Source organism: Cibotium barometz, chromosome 17 (assembly GCF_041138505.1).
Source record: "Cibotium barometz isolate CiBa-2024 chromosome 17, ASM4113850v1, whole genome shotgun sequence".
In the NCBI taxonomy this organism is placed as follows: Eukaryota; Viridiplantae; Streptophyta; class Polypodiopsida; order Cyatheales; family Cibotiaceae; genus Cibotium; species Cibotium barometz.
In genome coordinates, this window is record NC_141062.1 from 2324500 (window position 1) to 2336631 (window position 12132).

The window sequence follows — 12132 nt, forward strand, 5'->3', positions numbered from 1 at the left end:
AGCAGTTAAGATCTGCATCACTTGGTCATATACCCAGCGGATGCCTTTATTATTGTGGTGTAGAAAATCGAGGAAAGATACCTTTATTATTAACATTAAAAAAGACATTGTTTTTTATTTTGTTTGTTGAAAAAGAAGAGTGCACCTCTCCCACTGCTATAAATATAGAGGTAAGATCCAAAGCACTTTGTTATACACCATTGCCACCAAGCCTTAGCTAGTCTTAAGCCAGCGAGAATATGTTCATCCACCAACCTATCCTATCCAACCTTGAGCTTTACAATGCCTTGTCTCCTCGTAGGAGGACATACCCTAATTTAGACAATTGAATGCATGGATAATTAGTTGATCTCTAGTATTTTGGGACCTATGTAACCTTTGTGGAAGTAACCTCATTCTAGAGGGTTTGATTGTGCAATGTTTATCTCCCTCCTCCCTCCCTGCTCCCCCTCTCGCTATGGGGTATGCATTTTCAAGCAGGTCTTGTATGGTAGAATGTTGTCATGTGTTGATGAATGGTATTCACATTACGAGCATTCATGGGTTTGAAATCGTGCGAGGAGAGAAGAGAGAGGGTCAAGGTGCTCCAATAAATACTCGCTCTTTCCCAAACAAGTTAAACCAAACAAAAGAAAAAAAAAAGATTTTTCTTTAGGAGGAAAAGGCTCCTTTTTTCCCAAAATAAAAATAAAAAATGAAAAAGTGTTTTATGAGTAATCAAAAACCAACATATATAAACCTACTAAAACCCCATTTAATGTTTCCCAAACGTCTTTTCCTCTCTTCTTGTTAGGTTCAAAAAAGAGGAAAAAAATCTCGATCAATACCATCAATGCTTATTGTCCCAAAACTATGTCAAGCTTGTAAAGCTTTTCATCACTTCTTACACCACAAGCAACAACTTTGAGGTTTTACTTCATGTCCTTCACAAGACGTCTATCTTTATGAAATTCAACTTACATGTCTTTATCTACAAGAAATCTTATAGAAAGCAATTTTCTAACTAATTTTGAAATTTGTCACAATGCATCTTTCTTGTGATCATCCTTACCAAAAGAGACTTGAATTGGGATCCCACCATGTCCTTAAATGCCTTTAGCATTACCATAAACTAGAAAAGTTCAGTTGCTTTATGTTACGTTATTGTTTGCTTGTCTAGAATTTCCTCTTTCTCTTGAAGTATAGTTTTGATTTCACCTGTAAAGAAGGATTCTCCCCTTGATGGGTGATTAGAGATGAATCTAAAATTACAGCTTCCACAGGTACATCGTCATGTTCCTCATGGAAAACTTTGATCCTACACTAAACCTTGGATCTTGAAAATTTCATACCACGAAAACCTTGAACCTTTAGGATTCTTTCTTTTCCTACCTAGCTCCTCTTGAAGTTGAATAGCTCGAAGTACTTTCAATAGGGAGGAGTCTTTCCAACCATGTTACACAAATTATGATAATTGTAAGAAAGAACCTTACACAGATGTACACACCACCAACTTGATCTCCAACCACTTGCAACCCATCACACCCTAATAATGTGGCTTACATGGTGAATACTTCTTCCCTTCCTCCCTGACATGGGAGAGGAGTAGCTCATGTCCAAGCATCCGGTTGGGAATTGGGACAACATCCATGAAGCTCTAGAAATGGAAGGTCTTCTAGGCTGTACAGAAAAAAAAAGTGAATAATTTAGATATGAACTTGATATTACGGAGTTATGTAGATATTTATTGATCGGATGGTGGTAGGCAAAGCTTCTTATACATGAGGACCTGACTCCAGAAGAGCAAGCAAAGCTTCTTATAAATGAGGACCTGACTCCAAAAGAGCAAGCAAAGCTTCTTATAAATGAGATCGAGCTTCAGCCAAAAGTAGAGAAGTAAGACCAAAAAGCTTTAAGGGCACTATGCATGGTTAGTAGGTCGGTCAAAGGTTATATAATATTAGGGTAGCAAACACATCGATAGTGGTGTGAACACTTAGGCCTTGTATAAGTCATTTTCTCTCATAATGCAACACACTCTCCCATTGTGTAATTGAGTCTTACTCCTGGTAATTCCCTCTAATCTTCTTGTCTCATACATGCTAGTTAGTGCGTGAGTTTCCAACTTGACAGTGTGAGATCGTGACGAAAACAGCTACCCTAGGAGGTGTGGAGCTCTTGAAGTGGTGTGCTTGAGCTCGGCCATTAGAAAGGTCCCTACGATGATTGTAGCTTGCTAAAGTAATCTCCCTTGTGATTGTGTTTCTAGGAGAGGCCGAAGCAAGTAATAACGATCACAAAGTTCTTCCATCTTGCACATTTGAATGTACAAATAATCCGTGTGAAGCAATTCCCCCAATCTCAAGGGTCTGGGATAGATTCTCGAGGAATCCAACACTTGGCATCCCCCCTTTAAAATGGTATTTTCTAAAGAGAGCTTTTAAGACAAACAAGTTCATCAACTTGAATTCCCATATTTTACTTTTTTAAATTTTGGTGTTTAATAATTTTATCATCTTGAATTCCCATATTTTACTTTTTTGAATTTGGTGTTTAATAATTTTATCGTCCAACTGCTTTTTTCTAGAAACACTAACGCATCACGCATCTTCTTAACACTATTTTAATTCAAAAGAGGTGTAAACTGTAGAATTTTACCAATAATGTAGTTCAAAATAGCCATGACCTCTAGCCATATCAGATGCCAATGTGAACATAACATGTATCGATCAACGTGCCTATTATTAGTATGGATGTTCTCAGGTGGGATTCTTTGTCCATCTTGGATTATGCTTGGTGTACAAGAGGACTCTTTAACATCACCTCAACTATGTGAAAGTAATGGGCTAATCTCTTGTCTCATGGCTGAAAATAACTGAAGATTATCTCCTTTTTAAGTAGTAGTAGAAGAAGACCATCCTGTACTTTTCCCTACCCTCCCATTTTCAAGGAGTTTTAGAAAGGTTGGACCACGGGGTTTCATGATCTCTGAGAGAGTAACCAAATTACTACTGTATAGTCATTTTACAAGTGGCAAGGTGGACTGCAAAACTCTTTTGAATAAACAAATTTAAAAGCTCAGAGACAAACAGATAATTCAATACACGGGTCCTCATCAATAACATCTGCCTAAATTATGGTGTACAGTTAACAAGAAATTAATCAATTGGGCTTTAGGCAAACTCTCTTTCCCTTGAGCCTCATAGCTTCATGAGGAAGCGTACAAAGGCTCTACATTTCAAACCTTCACCTTCTTTGCCAGCAGGTCTGATATCTGATTCGTGTAGAAGTCAGGCTGGATGTTGTTGGCAGGATCCTTCAGCATTCCTAGAGTGGTGACGCCTGCAAACAGAACTCCAGAAGCTGTGTCCTCTTCTTTCTTTAAAAAAACACCTTACCTTGAAAACACACGTCACGCAAAATTTCATCCTCCGTTGTCGTGCATGGGGTCTCAGAGACTGTGTGACTAAACAGCCATCCAAGCAAAGCCAAGCTCTGAATCTAGATACCACTCACACATTGTATTCTATATTGCATATCAGACTTTCATCTTTTCGTTGTTGATTAAGTGAAATATTAAGATCTTACGGGCAAACCGTGATACATTTATGTTAGAGCACTATTTGAGTGAACCTTGAGATCTTGGTAGTTACTTGATTGAAACTTGTGATTGTAATGATGTTGTAGGAGGAGATACGCACAATTGTAGTGGAGTTGTATGTAGGAGTTAGGAGGTAATAGTGCTAGGTACACTAAGCCTTATAGCTATTAGTTTGAATGGTTTTTTTTTTCCTTGCACACGTACGTGCGGTTTCCACCTTTCTCTCTCCATCTCTGTGTACTCGTCAAGCTCTGCTCTACCTGTGTGTGTGTGGTAGCTACCTCCAGCAAGGTCTTCTCAGCCCTACAAACCCTAACATTTGGTATCAGAGCTACACAACAGCACATCACCTTCAGAAGCTTGTCGTCAGCCACACATAGGCCGTTGTCAGCCAACGTTTAATCTGCATCATCCTTGCGTTTCACAATCCTCAGTCAACCGTCATCTGCAAGTTTTATGCACTGTAAAGAACTTCTCCAAAGCAAACTCCTGCTTGGCAAATGCAGTAAACAATTATTTGCTACTCATGGCCCATCTCATACTAGAGTAAGTGCCAGACAGTTGCAGGATACTCAAGACACATTTCACTCGGCTCCTGCTTGAACGAGATCGGGATATATTAATTCCCTGCCACTTGAATCGCGAAGCAAACTCAAGTGAACCATTCTTGCCATGGTGAGGAGGTTTGTGTCACGATTGTGACTAACTCTCTTAATCTCTCCTTAATTACTCCTTAATCCCTTATTAATTGAAAGGACACCTGTGAAGGATCACACCCTTACACATGGGTCACTATCAAAGGACATGTCTATTCATTAAAAGACACACCCCTAAGTCCAAAGGACATAACCGTTGATTCAAGAGCCACACCCCTTCCCAGGGATGTGTCTCTTCACTTGTACCCTTTCGGCCTCTATTTAAGAAAGGTCCCTGTCTCAATGCAAACAACTCGGCTTTCGGCTCTCTAATTATCTTTAGTTCTTGTATTCAATTTTAATCATGTCTTAATAAACTAGAAAGTCCTCACAGTGGTATCAGAGCAAACAAGCTCCAACCTGTAGGATGCCCACATCCAAAAAACCCCAACCATAACCCTAAAAATCAGAAACCCTAAATCAGCAAATTAGCTTTAGAATTGGGGATAGCAAAAGTTGTATGGAAGACCAGGAAAGAATGCCCTATTTAATTTTGCCCAAATCTGCCAATTTTGCTTGATTAAGCATTTTTCCCCAATTTTTTTTTCAAAAAAAAAAAGGTGGGAAGCAGAGACTCACATCAGGGTTCCATCCAAATGCTTGAAGGCTGTCCTGTACTCTATTGGAGGTTGATAGCACTCTCTTGCTACTGAACAGTTTCCACGCAAGGGGCGCCACCCGGTCGATTACGGAAAGCCACAACCTTTCACGTTTTTTATTATTATTGTGTGTGACGTTTCACATAATCAACTAAGGCTTAATTAGCCTTATAAGTTAGGCTTACACGTGGCTTTTTTACCCAATGACCCACCCAGCCCGCAGCCAGCACCTAACGGCAACGACCTACGTGAAGACACCCACGGCAACGACCAGCACAAAAAAAAAAAGGGCAAGGGACCCCACGACAGCGACCAGCGCTAACACCAAAAAAAAAACAGCAGGGAGAACTAACGGCCAGCGGACCAGCACCACGCACGGGGGAAAAAGAAAAGAAAAAAAGAGGGAGAGCCCACGGCCGTTTTCAGCCGGCCCCGTTGCCACCCTGCACACACCCTCAGCGTACCAGCCTGCTGCCACTTCTCTTCATCATATTCAGCCTTTGACGTCGGTCTTCATCGTTTGTGCAACAACATTCATTATGGCAACTTCATTCAGGTGTGATTTTTCCATTTTCTTGGGCATAAAAATACATAATGTGGAGTATTAGAATATCAGAAACCCGCCATTTCATTCTTTTGCGGGCTCTCCACTCATCCGGGGCCAATATCACTTTTTACGGGTTCAAAAGCACCTCTCAGATCACGTGGACACACATTACCCTCTTCTCCAATGGCTTATGGCAGAGGAAACCTATGATTTCAGTTATTTACAGGATACACCCTCTCAGTCCATAGTGCCCTCTCCTACCCGTGTTTCTCCACCAGTCTCAGCCCCTGTTCCAGTGAGTGTGCCCCCCTTTTTCCAGCCCACTCATTACCGCATTGAAATAGCCACACCGACTTCTCACTCTGAGAATTCGACGTGTGGGTGATCCGTGTTCGTACTTCTACACAGGATCTGGATCATTATTGTTTTATACTCATGCGTCATCCTTATCTGGGCACTATCCTCCCCGAGTGTAGCATCATTTTTCATGAATATTGCACCTATTCTGAGGACGTTAATCCATCTTCATTCACGGTGTGCCCCTCTACACCGGAGTATACACCCTTGACACCAGTAGCTGCCCCTACCCCTGTACCTTCTTCTGTAGTAGCAGACTCTCGTGCGAGCCCAGTCCCAGAGGATCGCCCTTACTATACTGGATGGTCTATAGCCGCTTCACCGGTACGTAGCCTCCCCTCTCGGGATTTCCAGATGCCGCACCCTCCAGCCAATGGTTCTTACTAGAGCCCAGCGACGTCATCAACAGCAAAAACCCCCAGATCCTCATCACCCTGAATCCTCCACATCAACATCTTCTCTCATGGCAGAACCCCCAGATCCTCATCACCCTGAAGCCTCCACATCAACATCTTCTCTCGTGTTGACATACCAGCCCCTCTGGATTGACAGCCAACTTTGCAGCAACCTCAAAAGCAGTTCCAACAGCAACTCCAGGAGTCTATGGCATCCTTGGCTTCTCAGATCCAGCAGCTCCACACGGATCGCCACTCCTATACGAGTTCCGTACTAGACACATGTTTCAGCAACATTACCAGCACACGCAGACGTCATTCCTTCCGAGGTAGAAGGCGATGACCTTAAAACTCTTTATCGTCTTTTACAAGCCAGTAAAACAAAGAAATTGGAAATTAAACCCCCTGACTCTTATGGTGGTCAGCACAAAATGCATCTTAGACCAATGGCTCTACAAACTGCGGTTATACTTTGAAACCATGACCCTTTCTGATTCCAAAAAGGTGATTTTTGTGGTATCCCTCCTCAAAGACACTGCTTTATTGTGGTGGCAACGACGACAGCACGCCGGAAAATCGGTTACAACATGGGAGAAATTCGAGCGGGTCCTGCGTAAGCAGTTCATACCTGCCAATGCGGATTTCCAAGCCCATACTCGCTTACGCCATTTGGACCAAACTGGTTCCTTGGCCTCTTATGTCTTCCAGTTCACCAACTTGATACTGGAGATTGACTCTTTGTCCCCAACGGACGAACTTCATGCCTTCGCTGAAGGTCTTAATCCCACACTGCGTGCCGATGTTCAAAAATATAAGCCTGTCGATCTTGCCGATGCCATACGATACGCCGAGCGCGTTGCAAACATTAATCCTCGAAATTCGGCCTCTTCCGGTCGAGCTAATGACTTTCAGAAAGCCAATGGATCTCGTATGAGCCGAGATAGTCACAGAGAGTCATCTGGCACTTCTACCTCCCGCCCTAATCCCCAATGGAATAATTCTCAACACCCTCCCCGATCTGAAGGATCGTCCTCTTTTCGGTTCCGACGTTCTCAATCCTTCCAACCACACAGTTCGGATCGTGGACGGGACCAAAGACGTGACCAATCTCGCAATCCTCGTCCTTCTACTGTTCCTTTTGAACGGGATCAACAAAAGACGGGATTGTGCACAATTTGTAATGGACCTCATCGTTGGTTTGAGTGCCCCAAAAGACCAACCCATCGACAGAATTCTAATGCTGAACCCTCCACTTCCGAGAGGAGAAACCCCTAGTTGCTGACAAAGGAAAGCGTGCAGTTAATCACCATGCTATTGCACATGCTTTAGTGATTACCGCTACTGCTACAGCACAAGCTGCCTTTTCACCGTTGCCTCGGCGGTCTACTCAGAGATTGAAGATTCGGACTTCTCCAAGTGCTGTTGTTTATGAAGTAGAGCTTGCCAATGGTTCCACATCCTTGTGTAACACCGTTGCCAAACACCTCTCCTTTCGAATTCCGCACTATCGTGACAAATTGGATTTCCAAGTCATGAATTTGGCACATTATGATATGATCCTTGGTCAAGAATGATTGTATCAATATGATCCCCTGATCAGTTTCCGGAACCATTCTATACAATTTGCTCAACATGATATGCTTGTGGCACTCGAAGGAATCAGAGACCAACCTTCTACACCAACCCTTTCAGCTCTTCAAGTGAAACAGTGGGTCCGCAAGAGTGGTTGTTTCTCAGCACTTTCAATGGTCTATTCAGCCAACGATCCTCCCGAGGACATAGATACAAAGGTGATGTATCTCAGGCAACCTTTCTTTGCTCCATACTTGGATCTTTTTCCTCAAGAGCTTCCTGCGGTTCTCCCACCTCGGCGACCAGTCGACCATGCTATTGATATCCTTCCTGGCAGTGCTCCACCTACTCGTGCTCCATATCGAGTTTCTTTTATGGAATCTCAAGAGATACAGCAACAACTTACTGAACTTTTGGAGAAAGGACATATTCGACCAAGCAAAAGTCCTTTTGGAGCTCCAGTACTTTTGGTGAAAAAGAAGGATAAGTCTATGCGCCTTTGCATCGACTATCGTGCCCTTAATAAGTTGACTATCAAGAATAAGTATCCTCTTCCGCGCATTGATGAATTGTTTGATCAATTGCTCCATGCAAAGGTCTTCTCCAAAATTGATCTTAAGTCTGGACATCATCAAATTCACATTCGCGAAGGTGATGAATATAAGACAGCTTTTTGCACAAAATATGGTCATTACGAGTACCTGGTCATGCCATTCGAGTTAACCAATGCCCCTGCAACATTTATGAGTCTGATGAATGATCTTTTTCGTCCTTTTTTGGACAAGTTCGTCATTATCTATCTTGACGACATCCTGGTGTTCAGTCGTAATATGGAAGAACACAAGACACAACTTAAGATCGTTTTCCAGGTGCTTCGTGACAATGCTCTTTATATTAATCCAAGCAAAAGTGAATTCTTCAAGACATCCTTGGAGTACCTTGGACATGTTGTTTCAACAGACGGTATTTCCGTGGATCCAAAGAAAATACAGGTTATTGTCAATTGGCCAACTCCCACAAACATTGATATTCGTTCTTTTTTGGGACTTGCCAACTTCTATCACACAAAAATGCATCGATTTTCCGAAATAGCTACTCCTCTCACAGAACTTCTAGAGTCCGCTCCTGCATTCAAATGGACTGAAGCTGCAACACAAGCTTTTGGAAATTTAAAGACAGCTTTGACAATAACTCCTGTCATGGCTATTCCTGACCCTACTCTCCCCTTTGATGTTTACACGGATGCTTCTGATATTGCCACTGGTGCCATCTTAATGCAACAAGGACGTGCTATTGCGTTTGACAGTCATAAGCACTCTGCAATTCAAGGAAGATACCCAGTATATGACAAGGAATTTTAGGCTATTGTTCATGCCTATCGTGCATGGAAACATTATTCAATGGTGAAAACAGATCATCATTGTTTGAAATATATCTTCACGCAGCTAGTTATGAATGCTAGGCAAGCGCGTTGGATCAAATTCTTAGCTAATTTTCATATGACAATTGAGTATGTTTCTGGTCTTACCAATGTGGTTGCGGATGCCCTCAGTCTCATGCCGCCAGCTTCGGTCTTGGCTATTTCTACAGTTGAAATGAATATACCTCAAAGTTTCAAGGACCATTATTCAAAAGATCATGGTTTTGGAAATGCATTTCGAATTCTCAATTCTCAGAATGCAACTCCTTCCGACTTGAAGATTTATGGAGCATATACAATAGTGGATGGTTTATTATATTATCAGAACCATAGTTGTGTACCTCATGATACTCATGTTCGAAGAGTATTGGTGAAAGAACGTCATGAGGTCACTTATGCTGCACACCCAGGCATCAACAAGACATATCGTCTTTTGACAGCTACATACTTTTGGCCTCAAATGAAGCAAGATGTTATTAAGTTTGTTACAGCATGTCTCTCGTGCCAACGTATGAAAGCTAGCAGACAAGTTCCAGCTGATCTTCTTCAACCACTTCCAGTTCCCAATGAACGCTGGGAAAGTATTAGTTTGGATTTTATCACTTCATTGCCACGTTCTTCTAAAGGCAATACACAGATTCTTGCGGTGGTTGACAGATTTTCTAAAATGGCACATTTCATTCCGTGCAAGAAAGCAGCCCAAGCTTCAGCAGATATTGCAGTACTGTTCATACAGTATATCTTCAAACTTCATGGATTGCCAAAATCTATAGTTTCTGATCGAGATCCAAAGTTTACAAGACATTTTTGGACTTCCATATTCAAGTCTCTTGGTACAAATTTTACTCTTTAGCTTTGCTTATCATCCACAGACAGATGGACAAACGGAACGAGTTAATCAGATTCTAGAAGAAATGCTACGTCATTATGTTCAGTCTCGATTAGCTTCATGGGAAGAATATTTACCTTTGGTGGAATTTACTTATAATAATTCTTATCATTCAGCTACTGGAATGACACCTTTTCAAGCAGCTTATGGCCATACTCCCCTTATTCCTGCCAACTTTGTTCTTCAACATAAAGTGGCTTTAGCAGACCAACTCATTCAGGAAATGCAAGATATTCTATTGCAAATTAAGGATAAGATGGTCAATGTCCAAGAGCAATATCAACGCACAGCTAATAAGCGTCGTCGTCACATTGCATTTCAAATATTGCCCCTCATCGATACAAGACAGTGAAATCAGTCTTCCCAAAGCTTCGCCCAAGATATTATGGGCCCTTTCGTATTATTAAGAAGAACTCATCTCTCAGTTATAAGTTGGAGTTACCACCTTCTTGGGATAGAATTCATCCAACTTTCCATATTTCTTGGCTCAAGAAGTTTGTGGATGGTGATTTTCCAGTTTTAGATATTTTGGATTATATTCCAGAAATCAAAGATGAACACATACTCTTAATTCCAGAGACAATTCTTGATGTCAGACAGAAAGAAACACGACATAAACTCACTACATAATTTTTAGTTAAATGGAGAGATCTTGATAATTCCGACTCTACTTGGCAAAGTGATGAAGACTTACGAGAATATCCAGAACTTCTTCGGGAATTCTTTCGAAGACAACTATCTCTTCTTAGCCGGAGTCTTATTTTAAGTGGGAGGGAATGTCACGATTGCGACTAACTCTCTTAATCTCTCCTTAATTACTCCTTAATCTCTTATTAACTAAAAGGACACCTGTGAAGGGTCACACCCTTACACATGGGTCACTATCAAAGGACATGTCTATTCATTAAAAGACACACCCCTAAGTCCAAAGGACATAACCGTTGATTCAAGAGCCACACCCCTTCCCAGGGATGTGTCTCTACACTTGTACCCTTTCGGCCTCTATTTAAGAAAGGCCCCTTGTTGGAAATAAGTGCACACTAGGTGTACTATTTCTCTTGTCTAGTTTCAGTCTTTGTGTCTTGAGTCTAGTGCCATGTGGCACCTCTACATTTATCCCATAAGTGAGTCTACTCAATCTTGTACTTCTCACCTATAAATTATAGGTGTCACATCAATGAATGCATCAATCTTGTGTCTTGTCTACAAGGTAACTCTTTGACTTTCATTTGTGTTCTTGTTTCATTTCTAGTCTCTTGCTTTCATATTTTCTACATGGTATCAGAGCCATGGTTTTAGGGTTTCCCTGTTTTTCCTCTGAGCTTTCGCCATTCTCTCCGAGCTGTCCCACTCAATTCAGCGCAGCCCACGGACTTGCCTGCATTCGCGTACATGCCTACAGACTCATCGCAGATTTTACAAGGCCTTTGGTGTGGCTTCACCCATGGATTCGCGACTCTCCGTTGCAAAGTGCTGGCGTTTGTTTTCAACTCGCCCGACCTCAAAAGCTCGATTGAAGCTCGGTGGAAGGCATCAACGTCCCTTCAAAACATCAAATCCATGTTGCGTGGCACTCCTGGCTGCGACATGGCTCGCCAGAAGATTTACAAAGGCCGCGTCACCGTCTATGTGTACAGCGTGAAGCCTGCGGGCTCACCTTTTCACATTGAGGAAAGAGCCAAGGGCATTGTCTGCGAGATAACCAATCTCAATAATGGTCTCGATCTGTCGCGCCTTCTCTCTCTCTATCAAGCGATGGCGAATCAAGACACCTCTACTACTGTCGGGACAGTGGTAGGAGGAGCTCCGACATCAGTGTTAGCGTTCTCACGGGCAGCTGCTGGCGCCTTTCTGGGCCGCATCTCAAAGACTTGGCAGCACACCGTCTCGCAGAGTCGGCCATGGCGGGAGCTCGTGGACCGCTCATCCTTCGCCAAGCCAAACTCTCTGGCCGAAGCAGGCAGCCGGATCCGCAAGAACCGCGCCTCACTTACTGCGGTACTCGCCTTAACTCTAATTTCTAAACCTGTCTCTCTTTTCCTGCTTTGTGGCCTCCTTGCAGCTTGGGTCTTCGCCTA

The 12132-nt window shown here is 42.5% G+C and overlaps 1 protein-coding gene across 2 annotated transcripts in view; it reads right to left on the reverse strand.

The window, feature by feature from the left end:
* Positions 1–3020: 3020 nt before the first annotated feature.
* Positions 3021–12132, reverse strand: part of LOC147629581 (phosphoglycolate phosphatase 1A, chloroplastic-like) — a 110252-nt gene continuing 101140 nt past the window's right edge. The window contains exon 12 of one of the 2 annotated variants that reach the window (XM_086811080.1): positions 3021–3321. In XM_086811080.1, coding sequence (XP_086667206.1) covers positions 3218–3321 — 104 coding nt within the window. In that variant the 3' untranslated portion in view covers positions 3021–3217. Of the gene's footprint in view, positions 3322–3898; positions 4026–12132 lie in introns of those variants that run through there. The other variant, XM_086811081.1, reaches the window with a different exon arrangement.